The sequence below is a fragment of the Podarcis vaucheri genome (genome assembly GCF_965113315.1).
Source record: "Podarcis vaucheri genome assembly, chromosome: 4".
Classification (NCBI taxonomy): domain Eukaryota; kingdom Metazoa; phylum Chordata; class Lepidosauria; order Squamata; family Lacertidae; genus Podarcis; species Podarcis vaucheri.
The window spans coordinates 82,968,705-82,996,198 of NC_138762.1; the positions used below are offsets into that span (position 1 = coordinate 82,968,705).

The 27,494-nt window shown below is 39.9% G+C and overlaps 1 protein-coding gene across 1 annotated transcript; it reads left to right on the forward strand.

Annotated features, from left to right (window-relative positions):
• Nucleotides 1–522: 522 nt before the first annotated feature.
• On the forward strand, nucleotides 523–25,935 carry ANKRD10 (ankyrin repeat domain 10). Its single transcript, XM_082221241.1, has 6 exons — nucleotides 523–880; nucleotides 6,299–6,451; nucleotides 7,591–7,682; nucleotides 19,642–19,877; nucleotides 21,115–21,210; nucleotides 24,288–25,935. Exons 1-6 carry the CDS (start codon nucleotides 680–682, stop codon nucleotides 24,743–24,745), a joined length of 1,236 nt encoding a protein of 411 aa, XP_082077367.1. The 5' UTR covers nucleotides 523–679; the 3' UTR covers nucleotides 24,746–25,935.
• Nucleotides 25,936–27,494: the final 1,559 nt, after the last annotated feature.

Consider the following 27,494-nt stretch of genomic DNA (forward strand, 5'->3'; position numbering starts at 1 on the left):
ATTGGAGCCTCAGCTTCACGATCTGTCCTTCCAGTGAGCGCTCAGGGCTGATTTCCTTCAGAATGGAGAGGTTCATTTTAAGAGTACAATCCCCAATGGTTCCAGTTACAGATAGGTAGCCGTGTTGGTCTGCCATAGTCAAAATAAAAAAATTCCTTCCAGTAGCACTTTAAAAATTCCTTCCAGTAGCAACTTAGTTAATCCCCAATGGTGTTTAGGAAAACCCAGCAAGATGTATAAATAGTAAAATAAAATAATAATAATAATAATCACTCAGAAGTGAGCCCAGCTAAACTCAACGGTGGTTCCCCTCTGGTAAACTCAAATGGAGGACGACAGGGGGAGGGGATGGAAGGAGCGAATTAGATGAATCGGACTCAGAACCGAGGTGGCTGATATTAACAGCGCTTTTCCTGACGCCGCTCGAGCCTTCTTTACCTCAGCGCGCAGAAGGCCCACTAGCGCCGCGCCGTCGGGGCCTGGCCAAAGCGCCCGCCTCTCGTAGGGGGCGGAGCCCCTTCAGGCCCGCCTTGCTTCCTTTGTGTTCGCGGCTTCCACACAGCAGCGGCGGCAGTCGGCGGGGCTGTTTGCACGGCGGCTTCTACCTCGCCACCACCCGCCTTCTTTTGCCGGGCGCCTTCGGTTCTCCCGTAGCTCGAGCACCGCCGCCGCCGCCGCCATGTCGCTGGGATCCGGCCCGGAGGCGGGTTTCTCCAGCGAGGAGCTGCTGACCCTGCGCTTCCCCCTGCACCGCGCTTGCCGCGACGGGGACCTGCCGGCTTTGTGCTCCCTTTTGCAGAGCGCGCCCCGAGAGAACCTGGCAGCCGAGGACTCCTTCTACGGGTGGACGCCCATCCACTGGGCCGCGCATTTCGGAAAGGTATGGCGGGGGGGGGGGAGAGAGACCAAAGGCAGGGGGACCGTTTCCTCAGGCGGCGCCAGGCCGTCTGGAGGTTGTACGCCTCGAGCTACTGGCGAGGAGCAACGGCCGGTGGGCGCGCGCCGGCGCCATCTTAGAGCGCTTCTCCCGCCTTGTTCGCGCCTTGCTCGCGGTTGCCGCCATTCCGCGCGCGCTCGTGTCTTTGTTAGAATAAGAATAATAATTTAAAAAATTAAAACCAAAAACCCTCCCACGCCGTTAACTTCCTCTCGGGGTGGTATTGGAGAGGGATAAGAAGGTGCCTTGGGAAGGGGGGAGTGGCGCGCGGCACTTGCTCGCGGTCTGTCAGCGCGCAGGCGAGGCGGCGCCGTTAGCCGGCCTGTGTGGGCCCCCCCCCCCTTTTATATATTTAAATAATAACGAGCCGAGAGCGATGAATTAGCAAATCCCGGAGGCGAGCAGCATTAGCCTGTTCTTAGGCGCTCTCTGAGCGACCTCGTAGGCGGCAGCCTCGGGAGTGTGAAGCGTTTCTACCCGGCCTTTCGCCTCAGCCGGCGCTTTGCGAATCTGCGGCTCTCGAGCCTTATATTTTTAACCTTACGTGGGGATCGTCGGATCGTGGAGTTGGAAGAGAAACCCCCCCCCAACACGGTCATCTAGTCCAACCCCTCCCCCCCCCCGCTGTGCAGGCGTCTCAGCTGTGGCTTCGAATACTTATCATTATTTATTTATTGAATGTATATACCGCCCTATACCCGGAGGTGGGCGGTTCACAGAACAAAATTAAAATATAAAACCACAACATACAGTACATATAATCAAAATAAAAACAACAACCCAATAACCCCCCCAAACCCCCACATTTTGAAAGAGAATAGGAAGCACAGAGAGATGTAGTAAGGCATGAACTCTGTACCTAAGGGAACGCCTAAGAACAACACTCTTAAGCCCATTGCTACATATCTTGCTGTCAAGGGGACGGAGGTGTATTTTTTCCCCCTGGGTGAAGCAGGCGTTCCCATTAGCGTTGTAAGTTACTAGTAAGAACCTGCTATGGATCGGGAGTATTCCTGTTCAGGATGGTTAGTGAACGCTCACATTTGGTTGCTTCAGCCACTTTCCTCCCTTCTTGAACCCGATAATGTAAGCAAGCCAGGAACACATAAAAGTATTTGTGGTTCTTTGATTATTATACACAACTTCCCGCTTTTATTGTTGCCAGTCTTCCCTTGATGCTGCTGTACTACAGTTCCCACCATTTCTAACCCTTAGCCTTGCTGGCTGAAGCTGATGGAAGTTGGAATCCAGCATCATCTGAAGGGCTGCAGTGGTTCCCCACCTATATGTCATACTTGTCCAGTATTTATTTGTGCATGGTCTTTGGTTGCTATGCAGAGCTGTGGTGTTTGCCCTAGTACAACAGAGCTATAGTGGCAACCTTCTTTCCATATTCTGCCCCTTTCCATCAAATGTTGGATTACAAAATCCTCCCCTGTTGAATCAAATTCAGAAGAGTCTTGGGATAATTGTGTGGAAGAGATCTCAGCAAGTTCTACACAACTATTAAAGGAGTGTTGCCGTTGTCTACGTCTGGCTACCCGAATTCTGAATCACAGTTGACCTCCTTCCTCTCTTAACTTAGAGAGAACAGAACTACACCCACTGCTAGATTCCACTTCTGCCTGTTTTCCAGTAGTCATCCTTTGTGCTACCCATGGGATTGGTTAGAGGTGCTCTTGAGTTCATTGTAAAAACCTAATCTCACCTTTCCACTTTGGTTTGCCACTTGTTATTAAAAACTCTGTCAGCCACCTGTTTGTGATGTTCAAGTTCTTGAACACCTACGCAGTTTGCTCTGACACTGATGTATTTGTTATGGCATCAAAGTTCAGTCCTAAAAGAAAGGGAGTGTTCTGACTCTGCCTATGTTTGGCAACAATAAATCTTACTGCGAAATGATCCTCTGATAGTGGATGAAGATTAACGTAATCAGGATTCTTTCATGTACACTGGTTTTCTTAGCGGTATCAGCATTTTCTATGGTTCTGATACATTTTTCTGTAGAGCCCTATCAAAACATATAACTATTTTCTGTGGGCCTACTACTCTTAGTAGAATTTAGTTGGATGCAACCCGAAGAATAGTCAATCGTTAAAAATAAAATTCCTTTGTGAGTGTAAGCAAGTACAAACAACTTTATAAACTGACACAGCATGCCAAGTTTCTGCTCCTAAATTATTGCAGCTTCTGTTTCCTTTCTCCCACTCTTGTAATGTTTCTTTTTCCTCATCTCTCATTTTGTCATCTTCTAGTGTTTGCCAAGAAGATGAAACCCTAGGATATTATTAGGCGCCAGGCAAAAACATTTGTCTTCTCCTAGGCCTTTGTTGAATTAATGTATGTATGTTCTTTCAATGTGGGGGGGGGAGAGCGCGTTTTTGTTTGTTGCTATGTAACATACTTTTGTGTTTTTGTATTGTAAACTGCCCTATCATCCTCGGAAAAGGATGGTATATGAAGTAGTAGCAAATAAATAAATAAATAAATAAATAAGAGGAAATAAACAGTATGTCGTGCTTTTAGCCTAATTACTCCCTGTGTAAGACATTTCTTTGTGATCTTATTTGGAAACATGTTAACAGCACTAACTGGCAACAATTATCAGTTTGCATACCGAAGCAAAGTATGTGTTTACTAAATTACTTTCCCCCAAAGTAGGGTGGATAAAAATAGATTTTAATAGGGCTTATTATAATAACAGTGCAACTGAAACCCCTTCTGCACCAGGCAGGGATGGGTTGGATTGGGTAGAGGAGTCCCTCAGCCAGGCCTTCTGGCCTCTGCCTGTGAAGTGACACTTCCATCATTCTAGTGGCATGGAGTTCCCATTTCTGCCTGCAGAACACAAAGGCAGGTAAAAGTGCCACCAGTGTAATGTTTAGACAGCCTACAAAAAGACTGACAATGGACCATGGGGGGGGGTTGAGCCCTACAGGGGGATCTGCTGGATCTGAAGTCAGCCCCCACTACGATCACATTATGGCATGGGTCAGCAAACTAAGGCCCAGGGGCCAGATCCAGCCCAATTACCTTCTGGATCTGGCCTGCGGACGGCGTGGGAATTGCGGACGTGGGGATTCTGATCATTCAGGCTGCGCCATTCCCACCCCCTCATACACACCGCAGTGGTGCCTCCTCCCTCCATCCACCTGGCTTCTCCCCGCCCTGCCTAGAGAAGGAAGGGGGCTGGGCTTTGTTGAGCTGCAGATGGCTGAGCGCCATTTTAAGCAGCCCCTCTACAGAGCCAGCCCTTTTTCACTGCTCATCATCCCTCCGCCACCCCCAGCCCCTGCCGCTCGCAAGGCACAGGTAAGCAGCCAGTGGGGCTCGTCCAGTGCTGTGGAGAAGGGAGGGTTGGGTCGGGTTGTTGTTTTTTTCCAAAATATAGTCCGGCCTCCCACAAGGTCTGAGGGACAGTGGTTCGGCCTCCTGCGGAAAAAGTTTGCTGACCCCTGCATTATAGCATTGAGCCCAATGCAGGCCCAATTGCTGTGTCAGCTGCAGGCTTTCAGAAGGTTATAATATGCAGTAGCATTCTGTTGCAGATTCTACTTCTAAATGTATTAACTATATTTTGTACCAGAGGCTAGAAGTCTTTGCAATTTGCTCATAAGCTGTAGTTATTAAAACTTTTATCTGCTGCACATGTGCAGGTTTTTTAAATGTACATTTTAAATGAAACTATGAACCTGTCCAATAACCATTGGTCTCCTTTTTCTGAAAAGTTTTATGTATTTAATCATCGAATAACTGGTCTTGGTTGCTTATGTACAAAGCAACCCCCCCCCCCCATGTTTCTGCCCACCCTTTTCGAAAGAGCATACAGTCCTATAAAAGGTTTGTGGAGTTGTAGTGGATCACACACACCAGGCTCTGATAGCATTAGTTAGAAATCAACATGCCCTGGAATCCAGTATGATGAAGGGCAGGTTCGATATATATTAGTGTATATACACTATATATACATTAGTGTATATACACTATATATACACTTCATTTAGAAAGTACCTTAAGTATAATGGCAATCAAATTACTCTTGATTAAAAGGAGAAATCAAATGTCTGTCCATAATGGTTCGTGTTTGGCTCTTTTTGCATTGCTTCAGTTTCTGCAGTGTGGGGAAAAAAGCAAAGATGGCACTAACAAAGCAGACAAGACCAACCTATGAAGCGTGGGAAATGGTAGAAACGGAATTGATGTACTTTGAAGAATTGGCAGGCTCAAATTATTGTTTAGAATGTCTTTTATTACCCTAGAACACACCTGATGTTATATGTGATGTTGGATGAGGGGTAGGTGCAGATGTGGCTCCCAGTGCACAACTGGGAGACTTAAAGTGTGTTCCTGATTGGCAGTGACAGCAAGCCTCCCTTGCCAAAGTGTAGCCAGCTTATTGGCAGTGAGAGCAACCCAGCTGGAATCAGCTGTGCTACTGAGTCTCTCACCTAAGCACATACCAGCTGGCAGATGCTCACTTCTAGCTTCCTGGAATCTGCAGCACTGCTAACTTCCACATGATGAATTCAGTAGTACAGCCAAGTGGAGCTGGAACTGAGCACTGCCAGTTGGTAGGTGCTCAGTTCAAGTTCAATTTTTCTGCAGAAGTCAGCTCCAGATAGCTCTGCTCAACTCTTTGAAGTGCTGCCATCACCTGATGATGTGCTGTTCAATGATTGACAGATGTCGTTCCCCCCCTCCCAAAAAAACCCCAACCCTGTTAAGTTTGGCCCACAAGGGGTATGAGGAATAAGGTTCTGTCCTACCAGCCAGATCTAGCTTCCCACCCCTGGCCCTAGGGGAATTTCAACAGCATTAAAACTAACATGCACACCATAATCAAACACAAAAACAATATTTGGTAATTTCTCATTTCCTTTCATATATATCTGCCTACATATATATTTGCATTCTTTTGGCTTTAAAAAATGCTCATTCAAATATTGCCTTCTTTTGGTGACCTTTTATCTAGTTTGGAAATGAGTATTCTGTGGCTACTGTTTTTACTGAGTCCCTCCTTGGTGGCAACCTTTTCAACTCTTTCCTGGGAGTAATATTGCTTTTGAGTAAACATGTATAAAATTCCTCTGTAAATTTCATAAATACGTAAAATAGTCTGATTTCACATGCAAACTTATAGCAACTTAGGGTATATATTTTATGTTATGTTCTTGTAATGAAAAACCATGGCTTATTTTTATATCTGAGAAGCTTTATGGTGAACAGGAATTGGCCACAGATTCTTTTAACTGTTTATGTGATATGAGGTTAAGACAATGAGCTGTTTATATGACACCAGGTTAATGCAGTGATGTGTATAATTAAACATGTGCTTTTTCTGTTCTTTGTTTCTTTCTAAAGCTGGACTGTTTAATGCAGTTAGTGAGAGCGGGAGCTACTGTTAATGCCTGTACAACCCGTCATGCCCAAACACCAGCCCATATTGCTGCTTTCGGAGGACATCCTCAGTGCCTCATCTGGTTAATTCAATCAGGAGCCAACATAAACAAACAGGTATTGATTTGGGTTTCCCCCCTCTAATCTTAGGCTGTAATTGTCAAACTACTGTACACTCATAAGATTTTTCAAGTTTGTGACTCACGTTGTTTGAATATATCCTTATATCCTTAAGAGAGGTATTTCAGTATCCTGGATAAGCTGTCTCTGTGGATTTGCTCCTGCTTGAATGACCTATTTCAGAAGGTGATGCTGAGGATCATTACTGCACCAGCCCATGGTTGTCATCTCCCGTGCCATTCAATACCGGCATCAAATGGTTAGGACATGTTATCTGGCATGGGCTGAGGTGTCATCAATCTGCAGATGACACCAAGCTATACACATCCTTTTACATCATATCCATGTGACACAGTGGTGTTGTAAACTACTACAGTCCATGGTTATGGATTGGATGAGGGCTAAAATAGAGACTCAGTCTAGACAAAATAAAGATATTGTGAATGGGCAATATTCTCATGATCTTCAACTTGTTTTGGATGGGGTTTCACTTCCTCTAAAGCAGTGATGGCCAAACTTTGCCCTCTAGCTGTTTGGGGACTACAACTCCCATCATCCCTAGCTAACAGGACTAGTGGTCAGGGATGATGGGAATTGTCGTCCCAAAACAGCTGGAGGGCCAAGTTTGACCATCACTGCTCTAAAGGATCAGGTTTGTAGCTTGGAGGTGCTCCAGCTGCCTCACTTTTGAGGTACAGGTGACCCCAGTGAATTAAAGTGTCTTTTATCCTCTTCATTTGACATGCAAACTGTGGTGCTGTCAAGACAGAGAGAGGTGGAAATTTTAGCTTGTCCAAAATAAGTGGTAGGAAGTTGATGCTTCAAGACACCTGGAGCTCTTTGAAGCAGTAGTTTTATTTACGTATTGTTTAAATATATATACTGCTTTTCAGGTATTAAAAAAATAGTCATCATAGGCCGTATCAGCTGGGGGTTGATGATATGTAGCTAATAATCTTTGGAGGTCTACATGACTCATATTTTACCTGCCTCTGGTCAAATATTTGCACATCTGTCCTATAGTCAGTCCAAGTCGCTTTGCTAATCTGTCATTACCCATTTTTTGTCTTCAGTCCAAGAATTCTTAGCTTAACCTATACATATTTTGTATTAATCTGCTATATATTTCCCCCCAGGATTATGGTGGTGAAACTCCTATTCACAAAGCAGCCCGGTCTGGTAGTATGGAGTCCATAAGTGCCCTTGTGGCTCACGGAGCTCAAATAGAGTAAGTAAGGTTTGGAGATATTTTGAGTAGTTGTGTGTCTAGTTAACTAACATAGAGCAGTAAACTCAGGTATTAACTGAGAAACGCAGAACAACAGGCAACTAACTAATGGAGATGATTTCAATTAGACATGTTGAATTATGCTAAGTATTGTACCTTTAACATGTCTTGTAACTTTACACATTTTACCATGCAATCCTATACACATTTACTCAGAAGTAAGTTCCACTGTATTCAGTGGCCTTTTACTCCCATGCAAGTGTGCATAGCATTGCAGCCAAAAGTGAAATCAATGTCTGTCATCCATGAAAGAGTGCATTTTTAAGTTAACACTATTAATTGCACTTTGTAGAATAAGCTATTAAGAGCCTGTAGCTATATTTAAAATATGACAGACCAATTAGTTATTTGTTAGAATAGAATTTTAGGTATGCACATTAGTAGGATTGGTAGTGTTTCATAGTAAGTTCTGTTCTTGCACTTTTAACTTTTTCTTTAAAGGTACTGTGTTCTTCAAAACATTCAGAAAATCTCACAAACAATGGCAACATACCGCATGGACAAATTGGATGCACTGTTCACTAGAACTGTTGAGTATAAGCTGTATGGCTTATAATATAAATGATGTTAGCTTTTTCTCTTACAGCTAGTTTTAGTATTTAAATAGTACTTTGTATCTTAATCTGAAGTATAAACTTTCCTTTTAGTACAATAAGAGTTTGGTGCTTGTTTAACCCTTTGGTTTCCATTTATTAAATCGGCTAATACTGAAACTCAATAGAGAGATACCTTAAATCCTCTTACACATTTTATAAGTTATTCAACATAATGGTCTTGCTCAAAAAGTGTATATATCTCATAGGTCTTCCATTGAATTATTCTAATAAAATCTTTAGACCTGTCCAAAATCTTTGGTCTTACCTGAAACTTGGTAAGTTTTCTCTCTCCGCCCCCCCCCCCCCCGGTCTATACCCTTTTTAAAACATGAAATATTCTACTGAAGTTTTCAAATGCGGATGCCTAAATAGAGCCACATCTCAAATGGAGGACAAAAATTTATCTTAAATAGAAAACCTGACAATAAAAAAATGGAGATAGCAGGAAGATATAGAACTTACTGTGCAAGATAAGTTGTTTGAAGTAATGCTTGGGGAAAATAAAATAAGACCTATATAAAGTAACATTACTGTATTTTGTAAGGACTGTGTTTCAGAATATAGTTGCTGTTAAATATTTATATTTGCTGTACTTTCAGACATTACATAGCAAGCAGAGCACTTACTAGCACTCATTGTTCATGCCAACTTAATACATTTAGTTTTTCTCTGGCTTTTTCCTTTGTTGGTTTCTCCATTAGGCCCACAATCTTGACTCCATAGAATCATAGAATTGTAGAGGTGGAAGGGACCCCAAGGGTCATCTAGTCCAACCCTCTGCAATGCAGGAATTTCAACACTCGGTCCCCAGTTATCAAATCATCAGTGATTTGTGATAAATGGCAACATGCAAGTAACTTTTGAGTATGAGCAAAGTGTCTGTTCTTACCAAATGATTTATTTAAAAAGTAGATTTTCTAACACAAGCTTAGTTACCCTTCTTCCTTTCTGTGCTGTTTTAGTTTTAGAACACGATAAATCCTTGGGGGTCTAAAAGAACCTCAACAGATAAGACATGAGACTCAATTACTGTAAGGTTACTCAGTAGATTAATTTTTAAAAATCATTCCAGGCTCCAATTTTCTATCCCCTTTTGTCACAGAATATACGTTCATTCTGTCTGGGTTTTGATCATTGGTGACCCCTTAGTACAAAGCACCTTGAGTTTCCTACATGCTGGGTTATATATGTACACACCTGCTCATCTCAGGGAGCAGTTCTTTAGAACAATGGTGTTTGGTAACAACCAGCTTTGTGTTTGGCAAGCATGGGAATATATGGAATTAAATTGTTTCAATAATGTGATATCTGAAAGTACTAAAACTTCCAAATATGCAAAGCAGCCATTTTTTAAATCAAACATTAATTTGATGCCTACTGTCATAATAATAAATTTACTGATCTACCTGCGAACATTTCAATTTGCTTTTGTTGTGGCAGTAGTAATGCAAACCATTTGTATAGTATCATAAACATGCCAGGCATTACGTAAGCAAGATTCGTGTTGGGCATATAAGGAGCTATACATAGGCGGGTGGTTGAAAAAACTCATGAGCACTACTAGAACGATATAAGGGTTTCAGTTCTCAGTTCTAGTTTTCAGATCTAGATGTTGAAAATAAAGATCTTCTCATTAGTTACTGCAAGGTAATTGGCAATATAGGTATCCGCTTTGAAAACAGAAGTTTAAAAGGTGGTCATGTTGCACAAGATAATAAGTGAGTTTTAAAAAATAACACACTCCATACTTCTTGCCTAACTTTGTTCTGATCACAAATATTCAGTAATGCTATTCAAAATAGCTTTTGCAATGTGTAAATTGTATTATGATATATCAGTAGAATCCATCCACTGAATTTGACCTTGGTTTTCTATGGAGCTTAGTTTTAACCATACCTAAAATATTGACATTTTAAAAAAAGATTGGACAAAAGGCATTTCTAGTATCTTCATATAACTTTGTTTGCATAGGCAGATATATAAATCTGTCATTTTGGAAACGTGGATTAAAAATAGAATACAGTAATGCACATCCACCCTTAGGCCTGAAATGAACACACATCCAAGGCTTCATTCTCTTTTTCATGGTGAGAAATCTTGTAATGTTAAATCACGTTACAGTGACATTTCATAATTGAAATACTGTTTTAAAGCATGACTATTTTGCTTGCTTTAGCATTTTTATGTTTTACTAATAACATTTTTGCCAGTTTAATTGGGAATGGAAGGCTCTTAGCCTGAAACTTTTAATCAATCCCTATTTAAAAAAATAATAAAAAACACCTAGCAATTCTGAAATAAGGGGATTAAAATAAGAAAGTGTTGCTTTCCCTAATGCTGAAGTTGGATCCCTTGAGTTGTGTATATTTAATAGACAGCAATGTTAAATGTACCCCAGTGGAAAATATTTTGATGTGTTTTGTTGGATTTTACCTTCTCATTTTAGCTGGAGCATATTCTGTGCACTGTATACCCAACAGATATAAACATGGTTGCTCCTTTAACTTTGGTTCAGTGTTCATGGACACAAGAAGAAGGGACGCAGGTGGTCCTAATGCCCTCATATAAATAAAAGGTTTGAGGTGTAACTTTTAATGTGGATACATAAAGTGACTTGATTTGACAACTGCATAATGACAAATATTTGTGCATTTTACATATTTAATCTTGTACCAGCGCATGTACAATTTTGGTGCCATGTTTTCTTTTGCCTTTCTGGTGTAACATCAGTGAAAGTCAATAAAAATATATATTTTAAATCTACATTTTTATAACATAGCTGAAGTATGTGTCTGTAGGTAACTGAGTGTATGTAGCATTAAACAGGAGAAGATCTCTCATCACTTTCCTGCAGTTTCTGTCAAGGTTCTTACATCTTGTATTTCTTCTAGAAATGAAAGACGGTGTATAAATTCTTTTAATTATAACTACAATATATCTTCTGTTCACCACATCTTCAAGTACTTCAAGGTGATCGAAGGATTGCTTCATCTATGTAGACTATTTCAGAGCTGCAACAGTTCAGTTGAGCTGCATTATAAATTTCTGACGAAGGACTTTTGGAATCACAGGTTTTCCTTTGTGAACAGCGCTTTGTTAACAGCTTTTAGGTTTTAGCACAAAGATGGTAGAGATGAGATAGGTTAAATTGGTTCAACTCTTGGGTATCCCAGGGAGGAAGAAGAAACACCCTAACCTGTGTGCATATATATATGGCAACAGGTTCCCATAGTCTCACAGGAGAATCCAAAGGGGTCTCGCAGAACAGGAATCCAAGGGGAGAGTACCCCAACCCACAATTTCTACCTAATGCCAAAGCACCACCCATACTCATGGAAAGCAACCAGCTTGCATCTAAATATAAAACCTGCAGCTACGTAATTGTAACAATACAAATTAGATTTAAGATTTCTTTCTACACAGAATTCTAGAGTCATGAATGTAGTATCTTTCATTGAAAAGTTGATGTGTTCACAACTAGCTGGAGTGGGCTTTGCCAACCACAAGATTGAGTCCAAGACCAAATAGGAATCATTGTGGTCTGCAAAATACTGCTGGCTCGTTAAGTTCTTTTGCTATGAAGCTGACTAACAAGTTTCATTTCTATTAAATAGAAGGCAGAAATGTGCACTATTTGTTCCATTACAAGTGAAGATTTAGGACCATAAATAGATTCAGGGTCCCCAATCTTTTAATCTACATTTATAAACTGAACAGTGTGCTTAGTGTTAGCAAAGTAATTAGAACAAAGGTGATGTTTCCCCTTTTTGATGGATGTGGCAGGACTTAAATTACATCAGCTGTCAAGAATAAGCCAGAAACAGAGGAGCCATGCCTAATGAGCACAGCAGCTCTTCTCAGTAGGTGAAGCAGTTGTGTCCCCACCTTCCCAAACTGCCTAAGGCTCCGCTACCAGGTCCATCCCAAGCAATCTGAGATTCTCCGGGTGCACCTGTCTTTTCTCCTCCTCCTCCATACCATTCCTGGTCTTGGGAGATTGAGGGAAGGGCTTTCACAGCAGGAGGGAGAGGCACTCTGGCTTCTTCACCAGCCCAACTCATCTCTGGCTCTTGGCTTCCCTCCTCTCCTGCTTCTGATTCTGAACTTCTCTCTGCAACAAACTTTCCCTGTTCACTGAACCCTGTTAGCTTTTCAGCTTCTGACACCACCACCTCCCAGTCTTCTCCCTCTGACCACTCATCATCCTCCCACCACCAATCCCTGAGCTTGAGCCTTCTTCACTTGGGGGTTCCCTAGCTGGTGCATCCCACCATTCTTCTGTGTTCACCCATAGAATCCATGATCTCGATTCTCTTCCTCAATGTATCAGCTTTTGTATTGGTTTGTAGGGAAGAGAAGCATATGCAGCCAGTTTCCATCATTCTGCTTACCAGAGGTTGGTTCTGTAAGCATTCACAATATCTATTTCATGGGGCTCCCGTGGAATCCAAGCCATTCTTTATTTTCCCAATTATATCTTCACTTTACAAATGATTTTATGAAGTCTCAAGATTGTCTTCTGTCTCTACATGCAAAGCATGAATACACTATACCTGCAGGTTGTAATATATTTTGGTAGGAAGATGAGAAATGTTTGTAATTTTTCCTCTTGTTTGGTTTGTAAAAGTAGACATGAGCAGTGTTGTTACTTAACATCCAGTTCCATAGACCACATTTAATTCAGAAAGGCAGTGTCTTATTAATATTTATTCAACGTACACATTCCAGCGCACTGTAAAAGGCAACCTGTTAAATTTTTGCCTGGATACTAGGTTTTTTTAGAAATTGCATTTTAGCTACTACAGAGTGTAGGGCTTGCCGATCAGAAGGTTGGCAGTTCAAATCCCCGCGATGGGGTGAGCTCCCGTTGCTCGGTCCCAGCTCCTGCCAACCTAGCAGTTCGAAAGCATGCCAAAAAGTGCAGGTAGATAAATAGATACCGCTCTAGCAGGAAGGCAAACGGCGTTTCCGTGTGCTGCTCTGGTTCGCCAGAAGCGTCTTAGTCATGCTGACCACATGACCCGGAAACTGTACGCCGGCTCCCTTGGCCAGTAAAGTGAGATGAGCCCCGCAACCCCAGAGTCGTCCGCGACTGGACCTAACAGTCAGGGGTATCTTTACCTTTACCTAACTTTGGTTATTTAAAGCTTGCTATCTGGTAAGAGAAGGATAGCTCTTGGATCCAAAATGCACAGTAGCTTTTATAAAGAGTAAATGCAGCATTCAGGGTCATCTTCTGTATTTTCCTTTCAGTCTATTTGTAAATGACATTTTACAAATCCAGAATGCTTCAAAATAATTCCTAATTAAGGGGACTGAATTGAACAGCATCTTGCTTTACATAATGTACAAGAAGACTTCTTGTTTCTGTAGTCACTTTGTCAAGATTTAACAGTGCTTGTGTTTTGGCTATGTTTGATATTGCCACCTGAAAAAACTATTGATTTGTATCATTTAATACACTCCTTGGATGTTTCTTCATCATATTGAAGTACTGTAAGTACTTGTAAAATCCCACAAGAAAGGGGAACCTTGTAGTTGTTGGGGTTTTTTTGTTTATTCTTCAATCCTAAGCACTTAGGTTACACAGAAAGTGCAAGCTTACAAAAATAGTAAATTATAGCTGATTCAGGGTAACATACTAGTGGGCCAAAAGCCCATCTTTTTTATTTTGTGGGGAACCTGAGCATGTCAATTCTTGTCAGCTCCGTGATTTCAGTTATATTCTAGGAGAGTGGCAGACGAAAAGAATTAGGAATCTCTTTCCCCTTTTGTACAGGAGTAGTTAAAAACGCTGCATGTACAACTTTGGAGAGAACAAGTTCAGGAATATTGGAATTGGAGGGAAATACATTTATTAGGACTAGTCAATGTTACTTTACCCAGCTTTGTGCTCCGTTTCTGACTGAGGGGGGAAATGCCTTTCTTAAGAAAACACAGTTTAAAATTCTGTCTGCAGTCTTATTTCAGCTTTATGGCAACAGTGAAGGAAACTTCTGAAGGCTCTTAGACTAAGATATGTTACAAGAAGGAAGCAGGGAGAACATAGTGGTGAGCAGTTAGCCATATCTGCGTATTCGATATCAGAACTTGAAGATCTTTGTAAAGCAAAGTACAGAAGCAAAGAAGAAATATAATAATCCTCATGCTGAAAAAATATAGATAAGTTATTTAATGTGAAATGAAAACATGGCACCATAATTATGTATGTTTGCAGTACATTTCTGCAGTAACTCTTTAAGTGAAGTTTTCCGCAATTGGTCTCTTGTTATTTGTTCGCCACAGTTTCAAGATCATTCTGTTGTACTTTCTATTTTTTGGATGCCAAAGGGTTAAAACTTTCAATTTAGCTTCTTTATCTTATTATTTATTTAATGCTTTAATGGTCTTAGGCTGGGGTCTGAGGAGCCTATGGAAAAAAAAACTTGTTCACTTCTGCAGTGCTGTAGCAAGAGTTTTATTCTTTAATCCCATGTATTAGCTACTTTTTTCGTGTAGGCATAGTTGGTAATTCTCTTTACATGCAATTTACCAAAATTTAAAGTAACGGAAGCCATGAATTGACAATTTGTTTCTAGTACATATCATGTTTACATTTCAGAGAACTGACAGAATTACAATGGGCTTCAGGATGAAAATCCGTGCTTGAGAGTCCGTGCTTGAGTCAGGCGCTCTGTCTCATTGTTAAGGTGGTCACATGATGATGGCTTAATAATAATTATGTGCTACTGCACTTTATGTATGTTAATATAACTTTTAATCTTAATGTTGCCTGCAAATATGTGATCCCTTATTATGTAAGTTTCCTGTTTTATGCACCATTGCCCGTTTTTTTTTAAATCAAAGAGAAGATTCTGAAACTATAAAAACTACACATGTCAATGTTTTACAGCTACGTAATTCGAATTGACTTGATTTTTTCAAGTAATCCTAGAAAGGGGGAGCATTCCATATAGAAACTGCTGAAACTGCCACAGGTGCTTCTCCGAAAACCTTACAGTTGTGGCATTGAATGTTCAGTATCGCTTCCTTTCTGCACACAAGGCATACTGTTGAGGTATTTGTTGCGGTGATTGGTTTTAATGCTAATCTAGGAATTCAGATATAGCATATATAGATTTGCATGCTTTTGCTTACCCTAATTACAGTTTTATAAAAAAAAATGTAAACTAACAATATATTAAGTTTGATTATTTTTCAATGGGCATATTACATTAAGAATTGAGGTTTTATTTTCTTAAGATTGTCTCATGGCATTAGTGACGAAACATTTTAAGCTACAGATAAAGTGGCAATCACCCCAGTTCAGGGGTTTTTTAAATTTAAAAAACCTTTTTAACCCCCCCCCCCTTTCTTAAGAGTTTTAAGTAGGCCTATGTTTTGTTCAAAGTATGTGACATTATAAGTGGATGATACATTCAGGATGCAAGTGGTATTCAATTCGCCTTTCCCTCCCTTCCACCCAGTAAGTCAGATGCAAAATTGCAAGGAAGAGAAGAATAGGGGCAAGTTTCCTTTTGTCAACTCAGAAAATTAACTCAGTAGACACATTTGTATGTTTATAAACCTCCTAGGGATACTTTTTGGAAATTTGAATCATGCCTCAATGGTTGTAATTAGCAAGGTGATTAAAAAAAATTAGGTTGATGCTCTTAAGTGTTTGCTCTCTGTATTTCCCCCCGTTAAATCAGTTCATCCTATTGGAATTATCTTGAAAAATTGATTATCTGACCACATGTATAGGATGGGCTACCCTTTTCCTTAGGTCACATTATTGAAAACAAGCAGTAGTTATATATATATATATATATATCTGACAGAGAGCAATCTCCTGGCACTTGAGATTCCTGCAGTGAAAGTTAACTTTGCATTTAGGATTAGGTTGAAATTCCTATTGTAGTGAAGGAATATCTACTTGATGACTGATCAATTGGAGTCTGATATGCCCATGAATCTTAATGGCAAGATTGCAATATATTTATACTTAAAGATTGTATGCTGCATCACTGCCATCCTTTAATAGTTGGTTTATAATATTACAACAGTCTCAAATGAATCATGGCCCTAGAATGGATGTCATGGTGACATAGCTAAATGGAAACTCAAAACAAGAAGAGTGAGATCCACAGATGAGAAGACTCCTTGTCAAGACTAATCAGTAGTAATGAAGATTCTGGAAGCAGCACATTGCCCAAGAGGAAAATGGATGAGACAAAGGGGGAGAAATCTACTATGAATGTTACCCTTAGTACTACAAACAAAGGTATACATGTACATCACTGTTAAAGGTCAGAAGATAAAGAATTTAACTCAGATGAAGTTTAATCATGTATAATTATATGTACATTCAGATACCTCACGACAAAAGCATTTGGATTACTAATTTTGTTCAAACTGACCTTTTGCATTTGGAAGGACACAGTTCTTGCCCCCCCCCCCCCACCTCTGAACTTTAGTATTCCTGTTTTTATCTCGGTAAACTCTTGAATATGTCCTATGCCATCCTAGATTAGAGAGCTTCTATTCCCACCATCCAAGATTATAGGTCTGGTTTTGTTTTGTTTTGTTTAAAAGCATATAACCATCTCTTATTGCAACAGCAGCAACAGAAGTTAATATCAGCAGGACAAGTCTAACTTCTGTGCTCGCTTGCAATCTCACATGTTGATCTTTGTATATTGTCTTCGCAGGCTTGCACTATTTCATGAGGGGTAGAAGGGCCATCTAGGTGCAACATTTCAATAGGGCTTGATTTCTGTTTTTTCTGACTTTGATTCTATTTCACGAATTATTATTGATGAATAAAACCTTTGTGCTCTTGCTTAAGTATCTTTTCCTTTCTGGTTTAAAGCTCAAATTAGTTCCAGCGTTATGTGTTACTACCAGTTATGATTCGTTTCACGTAAAAAACCATATTGAGGGAAGCCAACCAGGTGTATCATAGGATTGAATGAGAATGATAGCAAAAAGGGAATCATTTTGCAGGACCATTTTTCAAAAATGAACAGGAAGACTCTTTTGACTTTGGCCTTTTTTTCGTAACGCAAAGTTATGTATTTCAGTAGGTCTCAAGGCCTGCTACAAGTTAATGATCTAGATTTTTTGCACTAGCAGGTTAATCTGTATACCAAGTGATCAAGTTCACAATACACTGTGAGTGCATTTGCTTCTTTGTTAGAGGGCCAAGATTATAGATCAAATCAATCACTCTTTTAACATGCAGTATTTCCTTATGTTCATACTCATATTTTCTTGGGTAGGATTGAAATAATAAAAGCTGCCTTAATTCTTGGGATTGGGGCAAATAAACTTCTGTGCCATTCTGTTTTTGAAGATCCTCTTGCTGATCCTTGCAACTGCCTTTCTCAGAATTCCCAGATACTACTTTTAAGCTTATTGCTTTCATCAGATATTACTTCCTTAACAGAAAACATGAAAGTCTCTAGGTGTTTATAAGAAAAGGTAGCTTTGAGAAAGTCTTAATTAGATCTCACACATACCTCCCCTTTAAATTTAGTGGCTTTGGTGAATAGAAAACTAGAACAGCTTTCTTCTGAAAAAGCTACGCAATTTCTTCTCTTCTTTTTCCCTTGCTCCTGTTATTCCAAGCTTTAGCATGTGTTAGTCTGGGCCCTGGGTTAGCTTTTATTTGCCACTCTGAATGGGTGACATTTTGCTTTATAAAATGTCCTTCACAAAATTGTACACTACTCTTGTTCTTTTTTTTCAGGGAAATTCCCTAAGGTTGAATCCTTGAGATTTAATATTCTTAATAATCTTCACTCTTAAAAACTATGAGTTTCCACTTATCGATTCTATCTTCCCACCATTTATTTGCTTCATATTTGGAGCTTTCAATACAGCTTTAAAAGAGGCATGGAGGCTTGGGGACTGAAGTAGAAAGTCAGACCCATGGCAAATGGGGTATCTTGTTCTGCTGTGGAATCACACATTCCTGGACCTATATTGGCTATGTCTTGTTGCCATTTTGGCAGTTTGCTGCCTCCAGGTTATCCATAATGTGATGACAATAATCCAACACTGCCCCTCCATTCACAGTTTTGTGTGTAATAAATGATTGGGATTCTGAGCCCTCTTTCCTTCTCCCAGCGGCCCAAGTAACTTTCAGGCCTAGGAAGGAGTTGAGCTGCCAAGTCCTTTGAGGGGAGGTCTGCCCAAGCAGTCCCGTTGGAACTCAGGACTGGAGAGAGCAAGTGGAGTGAGGAAAGTGGATTCTATTGAACCCTATGCCAACCCTCATCTATGTTCAGATAGCTTGCCCCATTTGTTAAAAAACTTTTTTTTTTGTTCAGTCACACACTAGATGGTTCATTGTCGAAATACATGCTATATACTGAATTAATTAACTTCATCTAGCAAATAAACTACATTCTTTCACTGAAATCTTCCTTCATTGGTCCATCTACCTATTCACAGATCATTAGCTACATAGCTAAAAAAGAAGCTCATGCATCATTACAAGTATTTGGCTCTTCCTGGACTTCCTAGGGAATATTTCCTTGCTATTCTTTTGTGCTATTTTGTTCATTACTACTTTATTGTCCTTTAGAGTATGTGAGAGAGAGACAGAAACTATGTCAATATTTTTTATTGTCAAGGCAAATCATGAATTTCTCAACTTAAACTGCATCTGTCTTACCATCTTTCAGTTTTAGAAGTTCAGAGACTAATAAATCTTTTCTGTACCCATGATCATGGGCTAAAATAGTGAATAGTTTATTACTACTTATGATGTCACAAATTTTGAAATAAGCGGTGAGCTTAATAAAAAACACAATAGCAAAATAAAGCACTATATGTGGATATATATGTAAAGAATTTATTGCACGTGCATACCTAGTTTTTATGATTAGGAAGAACGGCGATGTATTTTTGTGGTGTTAGATTCTAGAATGCCATGGACAACTATAACAGTTTTCTCGAGTATTTTGTTCAGATAATTCATTTTATCAAATAAATTAGTATAAGACGAGTTGAATTAAGAGTCTGAAGTTTGTGTAAGAGCTCAGATACTTCAGACCATAGGCAAGAAATTTTAGCCTTTTCAGACATTTAAATAGGAAGCTTTTACTTTTTGTGTCACATGATACTTAATTGTACTGCTTCCCAAACTTTGTTTAGAATACAGATATGTGCTAAGGGATTAGTTACATAATATAACATTTGATAATTTAAAACCCTTAATGGGAATTTGCAAAATTTTCATCACCTTAGTAGAATCAGCAGCAACCACCAGGTTATGTTTATTATGGGGTATAATTCAATATATTTGTATTGTGCAGCTTGAGAAATGCCAGTGGCCAGACAGCAGCAGATCTTGCACAAACCCAGGGCTTCCAGGAATGTGCTCAGTTGCTCTTGAACCTCCAGAACTGCCCGCTGAACCATTTCTATAGCAATGGCACTTTAAACGGGGCCCATCAGAATACTAGCCCCAGTCTCCTCGGTAGAGGCATAAGTCGAAAACGATCCTTTGAAGATATGAACAGTGTTGGAATGAAGAAAGCTAGGACTGAAGGTGAGGCATTGGGTTTCTGTCACTTTTGCTTGAAAGTAGTTTGAATGCAGAGGCCCAATTCATTCCTAATGGAAAACCATGGTGGTTCTTTGTGGTCTCTGTGCACTCACACATGTGGGTTTAGCACCTGCACAGAGATCATTCAGGAGACTTCTGAAGCTCGCAATATGTCCATGTACCGAAGGGTTTGCCCCCCCCCCAACTCCGTTCCCTTTCAACTACTCCGAGAAATGTTCTTGGCTAAAAAAAGTTTGGAGGTACACAAGAGATTTCTGTTTGCACAATGGAACTTTCTTGTTTCCTCCAGCCCTGCCCCCCATTTGCCCTCAAATCTAGTTGGGGAACCCTCAAGCAGATGGGGGCGGGTCAGCATATAGGGGAAGGAGAGGAAACAAGTCCCTTTTACCAGTGAAACCCCAGTGTTGCAGCAACAGACACAACCCAAATCTCTGTCTACAGAAGAAGTCTTATTTTCCCGCAACCTTTTCTCCTCTCTTAAAAACATAAAACCAGATGTTGTGCGTGCCCTGTGATGCAGTTGCTGTACAGAATGTAGACTACATCCTGTGCCATGTGGTCCACTGTTGTGTAAAGAAACTTGTATGAACTTAGAACTATTTTCAACCATGCCAATGAAACTCTCAAAATGTTCCTGTCCAATTTACTTTTCCCTGTGAGTTATCTTAAATATGCTAACTACAGTTGTTAAAGGGCGTGGGTGGTGCTGTGGGTTAAACCACAGAGCCTAGGACTTGCCGATCAGAAGGTTGGCGGTTCGAATCCCTGTGACGGGGTGAGCTCCCGTTGCTCGGTCCCTGCTCCTGCCAACCTAGCAGTTTGAAAGCACGTCAAAGTGCAAGTAGATAAATAGGTACTGCTCCGGCGGGAAGGTAAACGGCGTTTCCGTGCGCTGCTCTGGTTCACCAGAAGTGGCTTAGTCATGCTGGCCCCATGACCTGGAAGCTGTACGCCGGCTCCCTCGGCCAATAAAGCGAGATGAGTGCCGCAACCCCAGAGTTGGCCATGACTGAACCTAATGGTCAGGGGTCCTTTTACCCTTTACCTTTACAGTTGTTAAAGATATGATTTCGTCCAGTAGACTTACTGAAGTCCATGGGGTGTTTGTTACTTTTGAAGGGGCTGGTCTGAGTAGGCCTAGCATTAAATTCCACCTATAAAATGTTACTGTAGTTAAATAAGAAATATTCACCAGTTTAAATCATTCTTTCCTAAACAGGTCAAAGTTTTGGTGGTCTGATATCTGTGATAAATGGAGGAACTGAAGATGATGCTGACAATATGCATGTTGATAGAGAATTTCCTGTTATATCAGGTGGGAGTGGACAGTTTCCTGTTAACCACAACAGCATTCAAATGGTTGAAGATACCATGCAGAAGAGTGGTTCTATTGGACCCAAAGAGATTGAAATATACACAGTTTCTGCAATGCAGACTCCTTGTCGTTGCAAGAATCAGTATGCATATTATCTCTAACTTAATCTTACCGCACATGTCCCAAAGTCTTAAAACTTATTTGCGTTGCTAAAATAACCTTTATAAGACATTTTAAAATAGCAAGATTATCAGTTTTGTAGAAAATGTAAGATATGAGGGAAGATGTTGACGACAGATCCAGATAGATGATCTTGTGGTTGTTCCTGTCTAGAGACCTGCACGCCTTGTGCCTTGATCAGAGGTGATCCTACTTGCTTCTTGGAAGAATATTCAGCATTTGATTAATGCAGCAATTATTTATTGCAATTAAAAAAGGTAAAGCTGATTGCACTGCCTTAATAATCATCTGATCAGTGTATAGGATTGTAAATTTAGCTTGGCGAATGCTACCAGTTTTGCTTTGAAGGTAGCCTGAGTGCGTTAAAGCAACGGGATGGGTCCAGGGGCAAGCATGTCTAATGAGTCTTGCTCATGACAGTACCCTTAAAGTGCCCCGCTGAGTGTCAGGGGCCCTCCTGAATGTGGTGCAGAGGGGAGAGGAATCCCAAAACCTAGTGCCTCCATCTGGTTTTCAGATTTTACCTGGAGGGGTATACCACAACCTGTCCCATTTAGCAGGGTCCCCTGTCCCTTGGAACATTGGGGGGAGGGCTGTTAAAGCTCCCACAGTGGACTGAGGGATCCAACCTGATATCTATGTCTTGGTTTTATTGTTAGTATTCAGCTAAATTGATAGTTAATGGATGCTTTGGGGCTTAAGTTACTATTTGCAACCCATGAAGAAAATCCTATTCATACTCGTTTTGTTGAAGCCCAGTCATTAGTCACTCTTCCCATTTCAAGGGCTGCTGGAAATGCATGAAAACACATCTCTTCTCCTAAGGGCTTCCTCAGTCACTTCAGTGGAGAAAGCTGCCAAATGCATGCAAAGAGCATATACAATGTGCAGAGCTGCTTCAGCTTCCACTGAGATGAATGGAGATGATTGCGCACACTATTCTCTTAGAGTATGTTTTTTATGCTCCACACAACAATCTGGATCAGCCCAGATCTGTTAAAACTTCAGACTGTTGGTAGTTCTATATTTTAAATGACTTATTGATGCACTTTTGCATCTGTTAATGTGCACATTCGTTCTGGAGAAAATATTTCTCATCTCTGGTGCATAGGAACATAAAGTGGATTGGGTTATAGTCATTCTGTATAAAATGGAAGGGGGCAGAATCTAATGACCCTTGATACTGCTTTTTAAATAGAAAATTAATTGTAACTTCTCACATTGTGTTGTCCCAGTAAATTCAACGTGTTTATATTGTCATTAGAAACACGCCTACGTGAATCTTACGCAAACTTTAATGAGGCGGTTTTTGTTGAGTTAAGGCTGTTAAGTAACTTACGTAACAACTTGAGTTGTTTCCATTATATTTGAATTAATGGATGATGCGCATTGTTGCTGGAACAGATTTCCCCTTGCTGTCCTCCCCATCCCACAATCTGTTTGAGTGTCCCCCAACTCTCTAAAGCAAATTTGGATGGCTGCAGGGGAAGGAGAAGAAGGGAAAGTTCATTGTATGAGCATTTCTGCTAGCTGACAGTCACAACTGGATAGTGCCCAACGATTTTGCATGGTATCTAATAAAGTCCCCCCACATCTGCTGTAGAGAACTGGGGAATCACAAAAAATTCTTCCTCCATTCTGCTAACAGATGCTGCCCTCTTTTAAAGATACTGATATAAAATACTGGTATGCCAAATAATGCTTCCCTTTTTCTAATACACTGAATGATTTTTTTTTTGTGGGGGGGGATAATATTGCTAGAATATGGCATTTTGCCAAAACAGGGCTGAAATTGAGTTATAAGGCAAAAACACCTTCATTTTTTTCATGAACTTCTGCATGTGCCCAAAGATCATCCCTAGAATCCATGTAAAATACTGACTTGTCAAACACAGAAATGCCTTTTTTTTACATGTAAGAGAATATTTTATCTTGGTGATTTAATTTATTTTTGCCAAATTGATATTTTTATGTCCTACTGCTTCTAGTCCCATTACATATAAACCTTCTCTTTAAAAAAGAAATATAACTAATGAGATAATGTTTACAGAAAACTATTATTTTGCACTAACATGTAATGAGAAAAGAGACCATTGGCTTGTTGCGAAAAATTTTAAAAACACTAGATCTCTCTACATTTTGCTGTGGCCATTCATGGCATTTTTGCAGCAGGGTTGTACCGACTTGAAATTCCACTCTAAGGAAGAACATAGATTTATTCTGTATCTAATATTAAATATAAAATTGATATAAAATAAGTTTTGCTCTTAAGACATGTTGCATAATCATTCTTGCATTTGCATAAGGCTTTTGATATGCCTGCTTTACTGTGTGCTCACCTGAAATTTAATAAGGCAGAGTTAATTAATATTGGCTTAACCTTTAATGCTTTGAAATTCCAGACTACTCACACATTTAGTTTGTATTTCATAGTAGGGAGTTTTATATTCTAGTTAAGAAGTACATCTAACCTATTCTTTCTCCGATTGTCCAAAATATTGCTTGCAGTTTTGTATGATCCCTTTCATAACTGTTAGAAATGTACTTACATACAACTCCTATGCATCTTAACTTAAAAATAAATTCCATTGTCTTCAAGGAAGTGCATGTGCAGGATTGTGATCTTAACAGATTAACATTTTGAGCTTAGTTTAGCTGGAGCAGCATTAAGTAAATTTTAATTACACCTTGTACAGAAATTTTGTTTATAAAATGTTTTACCAGACACCTCTGTTTCTAAGGTGTATTAGTAAACTATAATTGCCTAAAGCATGAGGCTGCACTGGGTTTGTTTTGACCTTAATTTGGAAATATTTTAATAAAACTGCAATAAAATGGAAGAGAGCTTTTATTTTGATCAAGTCAACTTGTGGTGACGGGTCTATTTCTTGACGCAGATATGAATTGCAGTAACTCCATATTGAATGCATTGACAAATGGACATATCGTCAATGGACATTTGGACTTCACTTCCCCAGCTCAGCTCAATGGAATGAGTGCCAGGCACGAAGAATGCCTAACACTGATAGCACCTAATGCACTGGCCTCTGCTAATAAACATACAGTCAATGTGAGCAATAGTGTTGAGGAACCAGAGAAGGTTGTAAACGGCTCTTCTGAAATGTGTGGCTCTTTGCATCTGAATGGAAGCCCAAGTAGCCTTGTTTCAAGCAGGCCATCATGGGTGGATGATCTCGGAGATACATTGCACTACGGACATTACCATGGTTTCGGGGACACTGCCGAAAGTATTCCTGAACTTAACAGCGTTGTTGAACATTCCAATTCTGTTAAAGTTGCACAGAAATATGATAATACTGTCTTGGGTACAATGTATCTCTATCACGGTTCCTAAAGTTGTCAATACCACATTTTGTGGGTGTCGGAACATATGTTGGAAAAATACTACTAAGCAATGTAATTTGCATTTGGGGGGGGCAGTATAATCTGAAGGATGCAGCAAGTAACAGTTTTTACACGTTTAAGAGAATTTGACACTTGATAGCCTTACGCTTCTAGTTTTGCATGCACAGAATCCATTAGTTACACAAATAGGTGCTTTTTCAATGGAATGTTTGGTCTTTTTTATGACGAGTTCTAGTTTTGTACTTTTTTTCCTACGCTTATAAACACTGTACTTTAGAACTTTTGTTTTTCTCTTTAATTAAGCTCTTTTAAAACTAAACTTTGTGGCAAGAATCTCATTTTTGATATTAGGAAAGTACAAATTCTCTAAGATATATCTGTTGAGACTATGGTAAGCAATATCAGTGCCAGCTATGACTATGCAAGGAGTGGGTGGTGACAGTAATAGCATTTGACGCAGTCTGTTGCCTCGCTTCTCAAAAGGAGTGGCTTTTCTTTTAATAAGTTAATAAATGAACTACTTATAAATGCAGCAAGTAGTGGTTGTATAGTTCTTGATACGTTTTGTTTCATAGTTATATTTGGGTTGCTGCTTTTTAAAAAAAAATGGTTCGCTTTTTGTATTATAAAGTTCACAAAACTGATTCCTAGTATACAACTGAAAGCAGAAACGGGGCACTTTTTCCTTTTGCTTTGCTGCAGATATGCATGCTATTTTACCATAGCTCACAGAATGGCATGATGGCACCTTTTTACTATGTATGTGAATTATAAAAAAAAACAACTGTTACTCGTTGAAATGTTGTCTGGTCAATATATTTCAGCTTCATGTTTTGTTACTTGTATAACATGAATATATTTTTCTTTTTTTAAGAGGAAAAACACATTGCTTTAAAATGTTATATATTTGCAGCCTGATGTAGGGGCTGTGTTGTTGTTTTTTAAGCAAAATTCAATGGAAATGCATTGTTTGAAGAGTGAATAGATGTATATGCAGAATATGTAAACGTGCACTGCGAAAGCTTTGTAATATTACTTTTGTGATTTTGGGTAAAATTGATGGATGAAGAAAGTGTTGAACTAAAAGCAAACTGTGTGCTTAACTTGTGTTTGTATCTGTTCGTTTCTAAAGGGACCTTTACAGACTGAATTTAAAATAAACAAGCAAACTCCACCTTGCATTTTAGTTTTGTGTTTTGTGCAGCAACAGTATCTGTCTTACGTCTGTCATTTGGCTGCCAGAGCTTTTCAATATGTAGTGACATTAAGTGAACAGGATATTAGAATTTTGCCAGATGTTGCTAGGGGACATTCCTAATAGGGGTGGAGCCTCCTACTGGAAGGATGAGGCAGATAGCATTTTGGGGTGTTTTTTTTAGTCCTGGCTAAAATGTAATTCAACCTCTGATTTTGCTATTTCTTACAATTCAGCAGCACGATGGGTGCATTTAGCACTTATCAAGGGGAGAAAAATGAAAAACCACAGAAACCCCCATTACGAAGTGAAATACTACACAGCATAGTAAGGGACAAAACTGAAATAAAACATAGTGTGACAATGTTAAGGCATACGGGTTTCAATGTGGTTCACTAGCAAAAAGTCATCCTGTATACTTAGGACTTAAAACATGTATAAACATATACACACTCGATCTGAGACTCTTATTTGGATAATTACAGTTTCCCGCACTAATTTAATACTGAAATCCCATTAGCATGGCACACATGTAAGATACTTCTTCTTGTAATAGTTGTACCTGCTCAAGTATATAGGTTCTACACATTTATGACATTGTTTCACAGTTGTCTGATTCACAGGAGCCCCTGCATATGCACGTGCATTGGAATTTCTCTGCAGATAGCCACATGCAAGCTATTTGCTGCTGCAGGAAGAAGTTACAGCAGCAGGGCTAAAAGGTCCTAATTGGCCATCAACATGGCTTGCACATGTGTAGTGCATAAGTTTTAAAAAAATAGTGTGTTCTGTCACTCTTGGTCTTCTGTATCACTCTTGAAACAAGCAACGTTTAGTGTATCACTAAAAGAAAGCTGATTGGAATCATTTCATAACTGAGTTTACTGTGTGTATTAAAAGGTGAATTCCTTTATCCAAATGTAGATCCTTATATAACCAAAACAGCACCATTCATGCACAATAGGGGAAGTAGCAAGCTGGAGGGGGGGTGGGGGGTTGCAGTGGGGACCCTGCATGTTCAGTGAGCATGGTTAACTACTAGAGGTGAAGCAGAAAACCAGATAGGTGGAGTAAATGGAATGGAAGACGAGGGTATGGCTGGCTGCTAATAACCCTTTTTGTTGCCCCTGGGATGGGCAGGTAGGACTTCTATCTGAGAAGTGGCAAAGAGACTTGCAAAACAGTTTGACCCCCCCCCCATGTGACATAATGGTGCCATGTGATTTAACAGTTGGGAAGCCCCAACTACCTGTCAGATTTGGCCTGCAAGGCCGATCCCAATAAGGAACTGGCTTGTGGAGCCAAGAACATTCCCAACCCCTGTGATAAGGTGTTGCATCTAACAGGCATGAGTTAAGACTAAAGCGTGTTTATTTAGAAGTAAGTGCTGTGTCAATTTCAATGGAACATCTCTAGACTGGTATCAACCCACTATTTTCAGAAGAAGAAACTACCTTTGTGAAACATTTCCTGCTCCCATCTGCATGGACATATTGAGGAAAGTTTGAACAGGTACTAGAGCATCACACTATAACATAGATCA